At 32.3% G+C, this 19,487-nt stretch overlaps 2 protein-coding genes across 2 annotated transcripts; both read right to left on the reverse strand.

Moving 5' to 3' along the window:
• Nucleotides 1-469: 469 nt before the first annotated feature.
• Nucleotides 470-4,893, reverse strand: LOC100934208 (olfactory receptor 5D13-like). Its single transcript, XM_031943697.1, has 2 exons — nt 4,888-4,893; nt 470-1,480 (listed from the first exon to the last, which is right to left on the reverse strand). Exons 1-2 carry the CDS (start codon nt 4,891-4,893, stop codon nt 470-472), a joined length of 1,017 nt encoding a protein of 338 aa, XP_031799557.1.
• A 7,790-nt stretch (nt 4,894-12,683) lies between these two features.
• LOC100933947 (olfactory receptor 5D18-like) lies at nt 12,684-13,619 on the reverse strand. The gene has a single exon (XM_012552645.1). It carries the CDS (start codon nt 13,617-13,619, stop codon nt 12,684-12,686), a length of 936 nt encoding a protein of 311 aa, XP_012408099.1.
• Between the last annotated feature and the right edge of the window lie 5,868 nt (nt 13,620-19,487).

The raw sequence follows: 19,487 nt of genomic DNA on the forward strand, positions 1-19,487 counted from the left end.
GAACATCAAATAAAATAATCTCATTCAGCAAAACACTTGTTTCTGGCAGACAAAAAAAAATTACAAGCTTATCTAACTAATGTATAACTTAGATTTTTTTTGGTCTTTTTTACTCCTATGAAATAATGGAAATATAAAGAATGAAATATAGAAACCAAGCTTCAAATATTGTAAAAGCAATAGATACATTTTTATAATAAATTTTCAAGAAGTGTTAATAAGTTTCTGAGGTTGATTTTACATCATGGAATACATTGTAATCATTTTACTGCAGTGCTTTTTTTTCATTTCAAATATTCTCACTTCATTTACCTAAGACTTTCTATGGCATTTCTTCAGATCGTTGTAGAAACTGGGTGCAAACACCAGAGAAGGGAATAACTGAATAGAACTCAGAATTAAATAAATATCACCATACATTCCATCATAATTAGTTTAGCAAGTAGTAATAGAATTCATATCAGTGATGTTACTGAGAAATAATTTTGAGATGCATTAATTTCTTAAAGGTTTCCTTTACATCATTGTTCCTGAGACTATATATTAAGGGATTTAACATGGGGATAACCACAATATAAAAAACAGATCCTACTTCGACAAAAAGCCATGAGTTTTGAGAGTTGGGAATACAATAAAGCAAAAGAATGGTCCCATAGAAGATAGTAATAGCTGTCAGATGGGAGGCACAAGTAGAGAAAGCTTTATATCTCCCACTGACTGAATTCATTTTGAGGATAGTGACAAAAATAAAAAGATAGGATGTAAGAATAATGATCAAGGTGGATAATGTATTGAGATTTGCAAAGATAAAAAATATTGTCTCACTGAAGTGTTTATCAGAACAGGAAGCAGAAAGGATGACAGAGTATTCACATACAAAGTTATTAATGATTTTGGTCACACAAAATGACACGATAAGAAGTGAATAAGTGAATATAATAGAAGAAATTATGCCCCATGCATATGCAACAGTCACTAGCACAGCACAGAGCTTCGGAGACATGGAAATTGGATAGAGCAAAGGATAGCATATGGCAACAAAGCGATCATAGGCCATCACGGCCAGCACCACCATCTCTGTCACCACACAGGTGACACCAATGGAAAACTGTGAGATGCATGCCTTGATAGAAATACTTCTGTCTTGTACAACTAAATTTTCTAGTAATTTTGGTGTAACTATAGTGGAGTAACAGAAATCCACAAAAGACAAGTGCTTGAGGAAAAAGTACATGGGGGTATGGAGTTTGGAGTTGATCCTAATGATCACGATCATGCCCAAGTTTCCCACCACAGTAACTGCATAGATGATGAGGAACAGTAGAAAGAGGGGCACCTGGAGCTCTGGATACTCTGAGAATCCTGAGAGGATGAACATGACTGCGGCACTCTGATTTTTGTCAGTGGTTACAATGATTCCTGTTGGAGAGAATGGAGAGAAATGGTTTAGGAGAAGTGAAACATGAGTGAAATTGTGGAACTGCAAATAAGGGGGCAGGACATGAAATGTGAATTAGAAATTATTATTATAATTATGAAAATAGTAATAGGATTAATTTCAAAGTTAACATTACTCTCAATACTATACATTTGTTCTGAGAGCAAATTATGGAGCCTGAAAAAAGCCAAAGGTACAGTGAGAAAGATAATGATTTGATTATATAGATGGGTAAAAATTCACAGAATTAGTAAAATTTCTGCTTCAAGAAATGCCCATTCTAAAAAGTGAAGCTCATTTAGAACTCTTAAATGTAGGAGAGCCCCTTAACTTACAAGTCAGTCTACCTCATTTCTTTACACATCAAACTGAAAGGACAAAAGTGCTTAATCTTACCTTCCATTTTGGTGTTCATTTTATCATCCTGAGTATGACATTCTACCCATTTGGTGTAATTCACTTTCCTGGAAGACAGAAAAAGAAGTCAAAGCTCTATTTAACACATATCTCTTTAAATATAAGTACATATATGTATATAAATATATACATATATATAAGAGTATATATGTATGTGTGTATGTAATGTATAGAATATATATGTATACTGATATAGATATAAACACACCAAGTCATGTACAAACATCACATAGCAATGTGTGTATGAATGTGTATATGTGTACATATATATGTATATAGAGATGTATACATGTATATGTATAAGTACCCACAATGCCATTCATGCATATATACTATATATGTCTATATGTATGTACAGGCATATTTTTGAGCACTAAAAATGTAAGCAATTTTCTAAATTTTTCTTCAATTAATAGATTGCAAAAGAGGAGAATATTTTTTAAGTTATTCTACAATAGCATAAGTTGGAGCTATTATTTAGAGGAATTTCAGCAGGGAGAATTTGGTGAGGAATTTTTACATACACCATATTTCAGTAAATTAGTATGGCAATAAAATTCAGGTAATGTGTGCTTTAACATAAAAATTTACATGTAGCAATAGTTTGCTTTAGAGGTAGCTAAGGGATAGGTTTTCCTGATTCCACACTTAGTACTCTAAGTTCAAATCTAGGCTCAGATACTTATGGGATTCTAAAAATTTATTTAACCGCTATTTAACTCAGTTTCCTCATTTTTCAAGTGGAGAAAATACTTTCTCGGGTTGTTGTGAAGACCGAATGGAATGATATTTGAAAAGTGCTAAAGATAATACCCACTACATAGAGCTCTATTAATGTTAGAATGACTTCAATGTAGTTCATGAGCCTTGATGATTGTGTAATTATTAATTAATCATTTCACCTATTTTCCTAAGATTTATACCAACAATAAAAATTAACTATTCTTTGTGCGAGGTATTGTGCTAAGTACTTTGTGATTATTATGAAAGTGATCCCCAAAAATATCCTAGAGAGGTAAATTGCTTTATTATTTAATCTTTATAGATTGGGAAACTGATGCTGACAGAGGTTAAAAGATTTGCCCAGATAGTTGTATGTTCACAGCTAGCATCTTGAGTTTGGATTTGAATTCAGATTCTCCTGACTTCAGAGGCAGATTTCTAGCTACTGCACTATAAAATATGAGGTTAGACTAGACAATATTTAAATTTTAATCCCAGATATCACATTATATATTCAATGTTTTAAAATCATTTCCAAATTTATATACATTAACATCTTATGGTCCTTTTTATTTTTTATCAATAGTATGAAAAATGTCTCCAGATAGACAAGGGAAGTCTCTATTTGTTGAATCCTAAATAGAAACAGTATCTATATAATTATTGGCTATAATGGAAATGGAAAACAAGTTAATATGAAGTTACTAGGAAGAATTAGAGAAAGCCTTAAAAAGATATGTTTTAGAGATCTAGTAACTTAATCTTTCCTTCTAGAGAGTTATCAAGTATATCCCTTTAAAAAAAAAGTAGCACAATGTAGTGATTATCTTTCAACTAGAAAACAATTTTAAAAGACAAAACTGAAAATAAAAACAAATGAATGACTAGCTAGCTAGCTACAGAAACAGAGACACTGAGAGAAACACAAAAACAAAGACACAGAGAGACACAGAGACAGAGGACAGAGACATAAAGAAATGAGCCAAAGATGGTGGAGGTTTAGTTCAATGAGAAGTAAGATACATGACATGAGGATTATGAAATGGGTCATGGAGATGAGATGGGAGTCAACATTTCAAGTTGGACTTCTCTTTTTATAGAAGCCTGAGGAAGATTATTCTCCAAATTCTCTAAGTGTCCTTAATCAATGAACTTTTGTAAGAGAATATGCTACCTAGTAAGTCCAGATGTATATTTTATTCCATTACCATATTTCATTCAATATTAACACTCCAGTCTTTACCACTTTAACATTTTTCCACACGTAGCTTCCAAGGCTTCTGTATCCCCACATACAATTCCTTCTTTAAATGTACAAATTCCAGGATTTTCCTTTCAATCATTCTTATCTCTCATGAACAAAAGTTTCTCCCCTGGGATATTTTCCTCTTAACTATGTTTCTGTTGTAATGCTGAGGCCAATAGTTGACATTTCTTAAATTCTAATGAGCTTTCATTTTTTTCCCAAAATATTTATATGATTCCTGAGTTTCTATAAAGGATAACAAATGGCTTTCTTAACTATCACAATCTATAATCTTTGTTCCCTTTTAAATGTCTCTCCTAAATTCTCATCTATATAATCTGTCAATACATAGTACATATGTAAAGAAAGTCTCCTCAATGCTGTGTGTATTTATAACATGTGATTAGAGAGTTACCTGAAGCTTTTGTTTCTTTTTCAGTCATGTTGCATTGTTCCTGACTCTATTTGGGGTTTTTCTGGTTTGCCATTTCACTTTCCAACTCATTTTACAATTGAGGAAATTGAGGCAAAGAGGATTATTATTTGTCCTTGTCACTCAGCTATGAATGTCTGATTCCAGATATGAAATCACTGACTCCAGAGCCATGCTCTATCCACTGGACCACACAGTTGCCCCTTGTTGATCATTCTTTTTTTTTTCTCTCTCACAATCTCATAACTGGGACACAAAGTAGTCAAATGACTTCTTCAGTGTCTTTTAATCCAGACCCTCTATAGTAAATTCTTCAGAGATGGAGCTAGAATAAAAAGTTCCCTTCTAGTTTTTCACTTTTCAATCAATTTACTAAATTTTTCTTTTAGATTTGTATCATGTATGGATGTGCCTGTGTTTGTCTTTGTGTGTGTGTATGGAAATGTGTATATATAAATGTGTGTTTGTGTGTGTGCACATGTGTGTGTATTTTATATGTAAATATATTCACACGTAAATGTACAAAAGGATACATCTACAATGTATGTATTCACATACCTGTTTACCTTTCTAGATTTTTAATTACTTTTCCAGTCTTGTCCATATCTGATCTCTTCAATAGATTTTTACGCTCATGTTCCTAGCATATACCTACAAAATATATGATTTATTATCATAAAATTAGAGCTCAAAGATTTATCAACTATGTCATCCAGTCCTTCATTTTAGCATATATTTACAAATTTATGATTTATTATAAGAAATTGAAGTTTTAAGACTTATTAGCCATCTAGTCCAGATTCATTGAGGTTATATGATTTGTTCAGGATTACATAGGTATCAAACAGCAGAGCTGCAATCCTGACGTGGTTCCTTCATTTCTACCTCTGACTCTCTTACATTATCCTATTTCTCATCTTTAAAAATGGAGATACTTATTTTTCAGATTTTATTCAAAATCAAAGTCTCAAGTTCTTAGCCTGACATTTAAGTCTTTCCTTAACTTTGTTGTCATGAACTCGGATTTACCATCCCAATTATGTCTGTATGGCTAGCAGTAGTTTCCACTCAAAGTGTACATTCTTTATACCATCAACACAGTGTATATCCTTGGCTCCATATCTTTCTTCTTACCATACTCCTTGACCCCTTTAAACTTTCCTAATTGTAGAAAATTTAAATTTTGCTTAATGTTCAAACAAATTTCTCAATTTTCAAACCATTGCTTGACCATTCTCTATTCACTTTTTTCTCTCTAACCTATAGGAACATTTTGTAAGCTACAATAGGCATCCATGTGTTTTAATATTAATATCTATCTTTGTGTGCAGGTATCCACCTTACTAGCAGGTATTATGAACCATTGATGTTGGGGAATGTATTTGCTACATCTTAACTATTCAGAAGATCTACCTAACATGAAAGCTATTTTCTTTTTCTTTTTAGCTTCCATCCTACTACTTCAGGCTCTATGCTATTCTACTGAAGACTCATGGTTGTCCACTATTCCACTCAGGTCTCTTTTCAGGTTTTATTTTGTGTTTCATACTTGTCAATTCTGGTAGCATTATAGTTGTCAAACACATTAATATATGTCAAATAAACTATTTTTATTGTCAAAGTTTTAAGTTGACTGCAGATTTATTTTTGTTACAATTGCTTTTTTTGAACACTTTTGAAAATAATTCTAAAAATAGTTTTCAGTTTATGGAGGAAATCTCAGTAATAATAATTTAGAGTCAAAGAGTGTGATTACTGTCTATATCTTTGCTTCCAATGTTATAAGGAGCTTCAGACATGAAAACCATCTCCAGTGATACAGCTTAGACATCTTGCAATGGCTAGTTTTAGATAATTATTTGGGTTTAGAGACTTTAACACTTCCCCCCCCCCCAGTTTCACTCAGCTAGAATTTTTTTACAGATAGAATGTGAAATTAGATTCTATCTAGATTCTTAATCTACCATAACATTAACCCTCTTGATCCTTACTGAATTAAATCTAGCCTTTCATATATAATTTCCTTAAGTTAAGCTTTGGTTAACAGTCCTGTCTTCCCCACCTACATAAATTCCTCAGTCTCTTGTTTTCTGCATCCTTGATGGTAACTGCCAGTGGAACTTTAATGAAAGCTACATGGCATTAATATTGGTCTTTATACATATCTGTATTATCTTAATACATATACCAAAATGATTTTGTGGAGGATACCACAAAATTACTTTGACTACACTGGCTGATCCTGCTTAATATTAAGTTGCCTACACAACTAAAAAGTGAATGATGATGATAATGATGAAGATGATAAGAGATAATCCCATCCACTTCCACTTTTCTGTAGTTCCTTTCTGTTTTATCTTTTAGGGAACTATTGAAAGAAATGTTCCAGTTTCTAGTCAGTAGACCAAGGGGAAAGTGAATGGTCAAAAATTAGCAAATATGCCTACTCACCAAATACATTGATTCTCCTGCATGTTTCATTTCCCAGGCCAACAGTACACAAGGAGTGTCTTGTGACACAGGAGCTTCATGATTAGACTACTCCCTAACTCCTTACTGTTGATCATGCTCAAAATTAATCTACTGCTATAATTATTAATAGAAAATTACAGTGTTGTACAGAGATTGGTTATCTCTATTTTATGATAGATCTCAATGTCAAAGACACATCATTTTACTGAGTGTGTATACTTTGTGGAAGAAATTTTATTTGCCTGCAAATCCTTTGGGATCCAGACCCTAGAGACTCTCTAGTGACTATATCTATATATCTATATCTATATCTATCTATCTATATATATATATATAGTCTCAAAAGAAATAATTTTAAGAAAAAAAGATTGCCTCTGTTGTTTCACTTGCCAAAAATGGAATCTACTAAAAATTGAATTGATTTGCAAGTAGAATTCATTCACAAATATTAACATAGCTTTCCCCTAACATTATAAAGTGAATAATTAGATGCAAGTTATTACATAATTGAAGACTTTCTTTCAGAGGGCTTAGGGGAAGACTTGGCCAACATTACATTAATAAATGCTTATTGAGAGAACTTAATAAATATTTCATGACTTCACCTTGCTTAGGACAATTAAAGCTGAATAAAGTTGGCTTCAGAATGAAGGATTTCTTCCTTATTCTATCTCCTATTTAGTCAGTAGATACATAGAATAACTCTAGATTGGTGATCTGAGAGCTCAACAAACCCTAGAATCTCAACTCTACATTCAGTAGATGCTGCTCTTGTGACCATTGGATACTAGCATTCCTAAGCTCATAATATTATCATCACTGCTAGACATGTTCTCTTCATGAAATGATTTGGGTACTTCATTTCTAAATGTTTATGTCTATTAATGACCCTAGTGGCTAACTACTGTTGAGATTAGAAAACATCACCTGCCCCTTTCAAGCCTCCTAGCCCATGTAATAATCAAGTTTGTGAATTTCTAATCAATCCACTAGCTAATAAACATTTTATAAGCACTTGGAATGATCCAAGCACTTCATTTAATATTGACCAGAGGAGCTCAGATTACAATGAAGAAGACAAAAATAAATGATAATGTACATATAAAATACAGTCAACGTGAAAAGATTACTAGATATCATGCAACATTTTCCTTATTTCAATTATATTATTTTTATTTTTTTATTAATGCTTTTTATTTACAAAACACATACATGGGTAATTTTTCAACAGTGATCCTTGCAAAACCTTCTGTTCCAAATTATCTCCTCTTTCCCACCCCCGCCATCCCCTCCCTCAGACAGCAATCTGATAAAATATATGTTATATCCAATATGTGTATACATATTTATATAGTTATCCTGCTCACACACAAAAAAAAAATGGGATCAAGAAGGAAAAAAAAAAAAACAGGAAAGAACAAAATGAAAGCAAACACCAATAGAAAAAGTGAGAATGCTATGCTGTGGTCCACACTCAATTCCTAGTGTCTGCTCTCTGGATATAGAAGGTTCTTTTCATCATTGAACAATTGAAATTGGTTTGAATCATCGCATTATTGAGGAGAGCCATGTCTATCAGAATTCACCATCATATAGTCTTGTTGCTGTGTATAATGATCTCCTTGTTCTGCTCATTTCACTCAGCATCAGTTCATCTAAGTCTCTCCAGGGCTCTCTGAAATCATCCTGCTGATTGTTTATTACAGAACAATAATATTCCATAACATCCATATATAATAACTTATTCATCTTTTCTCCATCTGATGGGTATCCATTCAATTTCCAGTTTCTAGTCACTACAAAGTGGGCTACCACAAATATTTTTGCACATGTGGGTTCCTTTTCCTCCTTTAAGATCTCTTTGTGATATAAGCCCAGTATAAACACTGCTGGATCAAAAGGTATGCACAGTTTGATAACTTTTTGAACATAGTTCGAAATTGCTTTCCAGAATGGTTGCAGCAACAATGTATTAGGGTCCCAGTTTTCCCATATCCCGTCCAACATTCATCATTATCTTTTCCTGTCATTTAGCCAGTCTGATAGGTGTGTAGTGGTGTCTCAGAGTTGTCTTAATTTGCATTTCTCTGATCAATAATGATTTGGAACACCTTTTCATATGACTAGAAATAGTTTCAATTTTTTCATCTGAAAATTGTCTGTTCATATCCTTTCACCATTTATCAGTTGGAGAATGGACTGAGTTCTTAAAAATTTGAGTCAATTCTTATAGAGGGCCAAGTGTAGTTGAAACAAGTCATCTTACAACAAGGTGTTAACTCAGTGGAATTAAGATAATGATTCTCTAATTTACATGTACTTAGTATAGTTCTACAAGTTGACACCTATTCTACAAGACTGAAACCTATGATGATGTACTGATAAACTATTTCATGTTCTCCTGATGGATTTGTGATATCAGATGTTATATATAAATTATGTATGCATTAGGACCTTAACCTAATATATGATGCAATATGGTGATATATAAATAGTTTCTCCAATACAATTTTCCAGTTTTCCTAGCAATTTTTTCTTGATTAATGAATTTTTGTTCTAATAGTTTAGATATTTATATTTATTATATCAAGTGTAATTTATTATAATAAATTTTGTAGCTAAAGTATTTTATTAATACAATACTTTATTTCTTAGTTAACACTGGAATAAAGTAACACTGGATTAATTTGGTCATTACTACCTTTGAACAAAAATCTCTTTTCTCATTAAAGAGGGAATCTACTGAACCCAGTCCTCACATTACACTAAAAATATAAAAAAGTTCAAACTAAACAGACATCCATCAATTAAGAATATATTAAACACATTTAGATGCCTTAGCTATAGAAAAACGAAGGAGAAATTTATATTTCATTTGGTTACTTTCAAATATAATAGTAATAAGAGTAACACATTTCAATACATTCTAAAATTAATAAGTCCTTTTGTATTAACAAAACTGAAATCTGTACATAGTAACCTTGGAAATGATGGAACTGATCAAATGTTTTTTAATTATATTAAAACAAACAGTAAATTTTGGCATTAAATCACATAGCCAGGAACCATATTGAAAATTTCAGATCAGACAATCAGAATGCAAATAGACCACATTCTTTCTATTACACACCAAGGAGGACCTCCACAAGAGTGAATTTACAAAATATTTGAAACTTGTCCAAGTTTTTTTTTTCTTAAATAGATGTTCCAAAATGTATGATGTCTGAAAGAAAATTCTCATCCCTGTGGATTATTAAACCATGTGTCCAAACACCTGAATCCAAGATTCAATTTGCAATATGAAAAGATGAGGAAAATATTTTATTCTGTGAATATTATACAAAGTGGTAAAAATCCCATGTACTTTCCATACTAAAAAGGAATCAACCATCTTTACCAATTTGGTCATGTGCGTTTGTGTGTGTGTGTGTGTGTGTGTGTGTGTGTGTATGGGTTTTTTCCAAAACTTTTCTACCAATATCATGGCTGTCATTTTGCCTTATTATTCTAGATTGCAAAGGATATTACCACGTCAGTCAGTCATTATTCATTGTTTAAATGAAACTGCTCTTCTATTACCCTTATTTATTTGCCATGTAATTGTCTGGAGAAAAGATATAATAACAATGATTATATATGTCATCTTCCATATCATTGATATTCTGTTATCATTACCATAATTTGTTATTGTTTATTAGGATCTATACATCTCAGAGGATACAGTGGAGGTATGGAGTTAAAAAGATTTTAATTCAAATGTGAGACAGTCTTCAGATGTGTGATCTAGGGAAAGTCATTTAAAATGTGTGAATCATTTCCCTTATGTCTGACAGGGTCTAAAGAAGAAAAGCCCAAATGGGTTTGCTAAGAATCAGACACAGTTGAAAATATTGAACAACAGCAATTCTTTAATTTACAAAAATAGTTTAACAGGTAGCTTTAAAAAAAAAAAAAGATTTTACCCCAAACTTCAGAATCTGAAATACTATATAATATGTAGATAATTCTAATGTAAAAGAGATGTGTGATGCAAGTTCAAGGGGGGTATGCCAAAATAAAATATATTGGGGGAAAAAAAAAGAGGTGGGAGAAGAATGCTGCATGTGGCATTCGTCCACTCTCCTTTTCACCTTGAGCAATCAACCAGAGATCAAAGCAATATTCTCATAATCTGGAAAGGAATTTTGTTATTTTCTGGGGGGAGAAGAAGAGGAGGAAAGACTTTTTAAGCATATGGACATTCAAATTCACACTATACATTATGATTTTAATCTTTACTTTAAAAAAGTAGAGATCAAATTTAACTTACCATAACCAAATAGGCAGACATTTAACTTGAAATAAGAAAGATATTGCTTCACTCATATACACCTTTATTTTTCACATAGATAGAAACATTTGGATTAAGAGATTACAAATTAATTTAAAAGCAGTATTGAATTCTAAGTAGTATTCTATCATCATTGTCCCCAAAACTTACTGTTTGGGAAATCTTCTTTTTATGAGAAAGGAATATTTCTATCTGATGACAAAAGAATGGATATTGGATTAGACCAAGAATTTTTTTTTTTATTTTCCTTAACCATAAATCAACCTATGTGAGAACTCTTTCTTAGAGAAATCAAAAATTTAAATTAATAAGTATATTTCTGCTTGTGTTTTCTCAGACACATTAGGGGAAAATATTGACTCTGTCAATTATCAAGACAGGCAATATGTAAACTAATATGTCTTTGACCAAGATTTGAGAGACCTAAATCATATGCCCCAAGATAGACTATCTCTCCTTGTGTTAAACAATGAAAGTTAGGAGCACCTTCTCTTTAAGGGAACATAAACTATGACTCCATCACCATGAGGGATCTTTAGCCTGAGAGACAATCAAATGAACACCCTTTATTAATAATCTTCTAGCCTTATTAATAAAATGATTAAATTACCCAGAAACTATGATGTTATACTTATTAATTGCCACACTGGACTCAATAAAATGATCACCATGAAGGTCATTTAGTCTTGTTTAATGCCTTGCAGTTGTCATTAGAAACATTAATTACTTTATACAATTAATTATAACTACAACACAATGATATTTCTGAATATGTATATAGATTCATGTATATGGTTAGACACATATGCATAGAGATGTTTATGTAAATATAGACATATTTGAATATACAAACCTACATACAATCTGTCTTAGGATAATGAATACATACCATTAGGCAGATAGGGATTAGAAAATGTCTCTTCTCAGCTTTAGTAGATGGTACTTCAATTGATCCTTAAAGGAAACTATAGGTACTAAATGCAGAGATTATGAACTAGTAAATTTAAGAAGAGAGGGATACACCCATTATTTTCAAAAAATAATGCATTTCTATAAGGTAGTTTACCATTACATTGAATTACATCAACCTGATAATATTTTTGAGTGAGTCCCCATTCTCTTCTTGGATCAACAAGTCACATCTGTCAGTATCTTATTTTCTAGCATAATTTCTCCCAAATCCAACTCATTAATTCAGCACCTACTAGACATAGATTAGGAAGATCTAAAAAGTACTAGGGAAGACCAGAATAAAACAAAATATCTGGTCTTCAAAAATGATTGCATTCTGCTTATTATATTAAGGAAAAATATTTAAGTTAATGTGATGAAGACCAATCCAATTTGGGCAGCTACCTTTTTTTCAAGTTCTCACATTCTTACTTCTTGTAGGCATAGATTAAAAACAATGGGGCACACTTGAAAATAAAGCTACACACCAAATAAGTATAAGAACAAGTGAATAAATGCATTTTTCATTTAATGAAAATCAGTTCAAGCTAAATATTTAAACAACAAAGGTTGATACTGTTTAGCTTTTGCTGTTAGCTTAGATGCTGTTATCTTTTCATAGTGCTGGTGGTACTACTGATGATGAAGATGATTGTAGTAATTTATTGAGAAATCATATTTTGACCACTAACTTCTTGAATGCTTCCTTCACTTCATTGTTCCTCAGACTGTATATAAGAGGGTTCAGCATGGGGATGACCACTGCATAGAAAACAGTTCCCAATTTAGCAGTAAACCCAGAGTTTTTATTATTGGGTATACAGTAGAGAAAAATGACTGTTCCATAAAAGAGTCCAACAGCTGTCAAGTGAGAAGCACAAGTTGAGAAAGCCTTATATCTTGCCCTAACTGAATGCATCTTCATGACAGTTACAAAAATAAAAATATAAGAAGAAATTATGGCCATGAGTGTGCTCAACATATTAATATTAGTTACTATAAAAAGAAGCAGCTCACTGAAATGTTTATCAGAGCAAGAGGCATAGAGTATGCCAGTATACTCACAAACAAAATTGTCAATTATGTTAGTCCCACAAAAAGATAATGTAAGGAGAGAGTAGGTGAAGGTCAGAGTGAAGAGTGTGCCCCAGATGTATGCTGCAGCCATCAACAGGACGCAACGTTTCTGGGACATGATAACCAGGTACAAAAGGGGTTTACAAATGGCCACAAAGCGGTCATATGCCATCACTGTCAACATAAAGTTGTCAGTCAAAGCACAGGTAACAAAAAAGAAGAATTGTGTGATACAAGCAGAGAAAGACACTGTCCTGTCTTCTGCCACTAAGTTTTCCAGCAGCTTTGGTGTAACTGCAGTGGAGTAACAGAAATCCACAAAGGACAAATGTTTTAGGAAAAAATACATTGGAGTGTGCAATTTGGGGTTCATAATAATGATTGCGATCATGCCAATATTCCCCATCACAGAGATCACATAGATGGCGAAAAATATCAGAAAGAGAAGAATCTGAAATTCTGGATAGTCAGAGAATCCCAAGAGAATGAGAATAACTGGAGCAGCACTGTGATTTCTACCAGAGATCATCATGGCTAAATGTGAAAGGAATTTTAAGATATATCCTGAAAAGAAGAATAGGGCAATGAGAGGGACATAGACAAGTGGTATATCTCAGCAAATGAAGACAGAGGACATTTTAAAAAGTATATTTTTCTGATATGAATGGCAAGTTTTCCTTGCTGATTAAACATCAATCTTGAATTCAAAAAGATTCTTATATTCTCTGACTAATACTAACCTGTGATTCTACCACAAAACTAACCTAATCTTCTGTCAGAAATACTTAATTTCTCAGTAGTCCAGAAAACTCACTGATACCCCAAGTGACAGGTCAGATTCCAGTCTAATTAGGAAAGATTGAGTTCATATAGAAATCTATTCATACCAATGGCATTATATATTTATAAATTAAATTAATTTGTAAATTAATTAATATTAATTTACTTTTGAAATTAGTATTTACTCAAAACCCAAATCAAATTTGGTGGACAGAAAGTAAGAAAACGAGAGTTTAGAGGAGATATTATGTTTGCATGTGAAGAGGGGATAGAATTAGGGTTGAGTAATAGGATCTGTCATCGTTCTGACAATGATAGCCAGAAAATACAAAGTCATCAATATGAAATGAAACTAATAGAAGTAATGTCCAAATGCTCAAAATTCTGAATGGACAAAATCCATAGCTATAGTGAATGGAGAACACAGCATGCCCTTGCCTATTAAAATTATGCTTGTTAATTTTGAATTTATTCTCCAAATGCACATGAATCTGAGAATTCACTAATTATCTAATATAAAAAAGACAAATAGTTGAAGAAATTTTTTTAAAGTAAAGCACAATCCAGAAATAATGTCCATTACCATTTGGTGTAATCTGTTTAAAATCTTCCCAACTATTAGTTGCCATTCTTATTTCTCTAAAATTATGATTTCTAATCTTATAGGAAAAACCTTTTATTCAAAAACCTTCCTCTGTCTGTAGTGTTAGAGAGAATGTTGTCAGAGATGTAGAAGGTGAAATCTTTCCTACCTACAAAAACCCATTGCCTACTAGTTTTATTTGTGTTTCTCAAATGTGACATATGCAGTAATAGATTTAATACTTATTTTCATTTCATGAGGACAAACAAGAGATCAGGGTCATTCCTTGTCTCCATAATAATTAGAGCAGAGATTGGGGACAACAGAAGATTCTGAATAGAAAGCTGACTCTTGGTGCCTTTATCTTATACTTGATGGAAGAAAAGTCTTTGTTACCATCTGGATCAGTCTTGGTACCGAGCATTTAGAAAGCTAAAGAAAATCATAAAGTCCATTGCCTGAAAATTCAAGTACTGTTTTAAAGTGGGAAATACCCAATTGCACAACCGTATTTCCATAATGTTCTAATTAATAAAGACACTGTTTCAGTCAAAGTATATTGATCATAAATCCCTGATTCTTCCTGATTTTACTTGTACAATTGCTCTTACTTGAGAGCCTTCCATTTTCATACTTCATTTCTTTCAGAATTTATTTCTTTTTGACCTTTAAGAAATGTTTGCTCAGTAACTAGCCTTAATGACTACACTTTTCTTAAAATAATTACACAAATTATCTACAAGAATCAATAGACATTTAGTTTGTGGTCTCCAACATCTAAATTGATGGGTTTTCTGTGTGTGTGTGTGTGTGTGTGTGTGTGTGTGTGTGTGAGAGAGAGAGAGAGAGAGAGAGAGAGAGAGAGAGAATGAATTGAGAGGCTAATACTCCCTAACATCATCCTTGGGGCCTAGCAGAGAGCTCTCAAAACAGTAGCTATCCATTAAATGTGCAACGATGATAGGAAAAAGGATGATGTAAGAACAGTACCCACCTTCTTTATCTGGCAGCTGCTTTCAAATCAGCAGATTTGCAGAAATTCTATATTATCAGTCTTTGTTTAGGAACAGGAAATAGAAGGGATTTATGAGGTACATCTACAGTAATCTCTAGAGATGATTCATTCCTAAATTCATGAATGTTGAACTTGTAAATAGTAACAAACAATGTACATTAGAAGAAAATACTATGTTCCCTCAACTTTTATCAGAATCAGAATTAAACCAGTAATGGGCTTTTGAATAATCTATGAAAGTAGAAAAGTAAACTACTTTTTGAACTGACTACTACAAGACAAGGTCTCTGTTTATACAGCAAAACTCAGAGTGAGAAACACATATTCCAGTTTTGCAAATCACCTGATTCTGCATGGATGCTGCCAATTTTACGTGTATCTCAACACACAATATGAAAGAGATGCCAGGAACTAATGAACTTGCTTGGCTAGGGTCCAAATAAATAATAAGTGGAAATTCTGCCTTTAGAGAATAGTCTTTCCTTGAAATCAGAGGGGATAGTTAATATCAGAGGTGTATTTTCCATTCATATTATTTGGAATCAATTAAAATCTCTTTTTACTATCATTAGTAAAGATGTCTCTCAAGAAAAAGCAAAAGGAGGAAACTGCAATTCAAAATATTATGTGTAAACATCTAACTTAGTAATTGTCCCATAATGGAGTTTGATGGTGACTGTCCAGGCTGAGTTTATGATATAGAATTACTTCCATAATTATTTTATTATTTTATTAATTTTTTATTTTTATTTTATTTTTTTAATTGTAACTTTTTATTGACAGAACATATGACTTGGTATTTTTTTTACAACATTATCCCTTTCACTCACTTCTGTTCTGATTTTTCCTTTCCCTCTCTCCATCCCCTACCCTAGATGGCAAGCAGTCTTTTACATGTTAAATACGTTATAGAATATCCTACATACAATATATGTGTGCAGAACCGAACAGGTCTCTTGTTGCACAGGAAGAATTGGATTCAGAAGGTAAAGATAATCTGGGAAGAAAAACAAAAATGCAAACACTTTCACTGATTTCCCAGTATTCTTTCTTTGGATGTAGATGCTTCTGTCCGTCATAGATCAACTGGAACTGAATTAGGTCTCTTTGTCAAAGAAATCCACTTGCATCAGAATACATCCTCATACAGTACTGTTGTTGAAGTGTATAATAATCTCCTGGTTCTGCTCATTTCACTTAACATCAGTTCATGTAAGTCTCTCCAAGCCTCTCTGTATTCATCCTGCTGGTCATTTCTTACAGAACAATAATATTCCTTAACATTCATATACCACAATTTACCCAGCCATTCTCCAATTGATGGGTATCCATTCATTTTCCAGTTTCTAGCCACTACAAACAGGGCTGCCACAAACATTTTGGCACATACAGGGCCCTTTCCCTTCTTTAGTATTTTGTTGGAATATAAACCCAGTAGTAGCACTGCTGGATCAAAGGGTGTGAATAGTTAGATAACTTTTTGGGTATAATTCCAGATTGCTCTCAAGAATGGTTGGATTCATTCACAACTCTACCAAAAATTCATGAATGTCCCAGTTTTCCAACATCCCCTCCAACATTCATCATTATTTTTCTTGTTATCTTAGCCAATTTGGCAGGTGTGTAGTAGTATTTCAGAGTTGTCTTAATTTGCATTTCTCTGATCAATAGTGATTTGGAACACTCATTCATAATTGTGGAAATAGTTTCAATTTCATCATCTGAAAATCGTCTGTTCATATCCTTTGACCATTTATCAGTTGGACAATGGCTTGATTTCTTATAAATTAGAGTCAATTATCTATGTATTATGGAAATGAGGCCTTCATCAGAACCTTTAACTGTAAAAATGTTTTCCCAGTTTGTTGCTTCCCTTCTAATTTTGTTTGCATTAGTTTTGTTTATATAGAGGTCTTTCAATTTGGTATAATCAAAATTTTCTATTTTGTTATCAATGATGATCTCTAGTTCTAATTTGGTCACAAATTTCTTCCTCCTCAACAAGTCTGAGAGGTAAACTGTACTATGTTCCTCTAATTTATTTATGATCTCATTCTTTATGCCTAAATCATGGACCAATTTTGATCTTATCTTGGTATGGTGTTAAGTGTGGGTCCATTCCTAATTTCTGCCATACTAATTTCCAGTTGTCCCAGCAGTTTTTCTCAAATAATGAATTCTTATCCCAAAAGTTGGGATCTTGACGTTTGTCAAACATTAGATTGCTATAGTTATTGACTATTTTGTCTTGTGAACCTAACCTATTCCACTGAACAACTAATCTATTTCTTAGCCAATACCAAATGGTTTTGGTGATTGCTGCTTTATAATATAGTTTTAGATCAGTTTCAGCTAGGTCATTTTCATTTGATGTTTTTTTTTTCATTAATTCCCTTGAAATTCTCGATCTTTTGTTCTTCCATATGAATTTTGTTATTTTTTCTAGGTCATTAAAATAGTTTATTGGGAGTCTAATTGGTAGAGCACTAAATAAATAAATTAGGGAGTATTGTCATCTTTATTATATTTGTTCAACCTATTCAAGAGCACTTAATATTTTTCCAATTATTTAAATCTTACTTTATTTGTGTGGCAAGTGCTTTGTAGGTTTGCTCATATAATTCCTGACTTTCCTTTGGTAGATAGATTCCCAAATATTTTATGCTATTGACAGGTATTTTGAATGGAATTTCTCTTTGTTGGATATTGTTGGTAATGTATAGAAATGCTGAGGATTTATGTGGATTTATTTTGTATCCTGCAACTTTGCTAAAGTTATGTATTATTTCTAATAACTTTTTAGTAGAATCTCTGGGGTTCTCTGAGTATACCATCATATCATTTGCAAAGAGTGATAATTTGGTTTCCTCATTACCTTCTCTAATGCCTTTAATCTCTTTTTTGACTCTTATTGATGAGGCTAGTGTTTCTAATACAATATTGAATAATAATGGCGATAGTGGGCAAACTTATTTCACTACTGATCTTTCTAGGAAAGTTTTTCCCCATTGCATATGATTCTTACTGATGGTTTTAAATATATGCTCCTGACTATTTTAAGGGAAAGTCCATTTATTCTATACTCTCAAGTGTTTTTATTAGGAATGGATGCTGGATTTTATCAAATGCTTTTTCTGCATCTATTGAGATGATCATATGTTTTTTGTTAATTTGGTTATTGGTATAGTCAATTATGCTAATAGTTTTCCTAATATTGAATCAGCCCTGCATTCCTGGTATAAATCCTACTTGGTCATAGTATATTATCCTGGGGATAATTTTCTGTAATCTTTTTGCTAATTTTATTTAAGATTTTAGCATCAATATTCATTAGGGAGATTGGTTCATATTTTCTTTCTCTGTTTTCAGCCTACCTGGTTTAGGTATAAGTACCATTTCTGTGTCATAAAAGGAATTTGGTAGGACTCCTTCAATCCCTATTTTTTTCAAATAGTTAATATAGCATTGGAGTTAATAGTTCTTTAAATGTTTGGTAGAATTCACATGTAAATCCATCTGGTCCTGGGGATTTTTTCTTAGGTAGTTGGTTAATAGTTTGTTCTATTTCTTTTTCTAAAATGGACTGTTTAGTCTACTTACTTCTTCCTCTGTTAATCTGGGCAAGCTATGTTTTTGAAGGTATTCTTCCATTTCATTTAAGTTGTCAAATTTATTGGCATAAAGTTGGGCAAAGTAACTCCTAATTATTGCTCTAATTTCCTCTTCATTAGTGGTAAGTTCTCCCTTTCCATTTTTAAGACTAACAATTTGATATTCCTCTTTCCTTTTTTTAAAAAAAAAATCAGATTTACTAAGGGTTTGTCTATTTTTTCCCATTGAACCAGCTCTTACTTTTATTAATTAATTGAATAGTTATTTTTACTTTCAATTTTATTGATCTCTCCTTTTATTTTTTGAATTTCAAGTTTAGTATTTGACTGAGGGGTTTTAATTTGCTCCTTTTCTAGCATTTTTAATTGTAAGCCCAATTCATTGACCTTCTCTTTCTCTATTTTATGCAA

The sequence above is a fragment of the Sarcophilus harrisii genome, chromosome 6 (assembly GCF_902635505.1).
Source record: "Sarcophilus harrisii chromosome 6, mSarHar1.11, whole genome shotgun sequence".
NCBI lineage: Eukaryota > Metazoa > Chordata > Mammalia > Dasyuromorphia > Dasyuridae > Sarcophilus > Sarcophilus harrisii.

Excerpts from the sequence above, each read along its gene's own strand:
- LOC100933947 (XM_012552645.1), bottom strand. The coding sequence starts at position 13,619 with ATGATGATCTCTGGTAGAAATCACAGTGCTGCTCCAGTTATTCTCATT.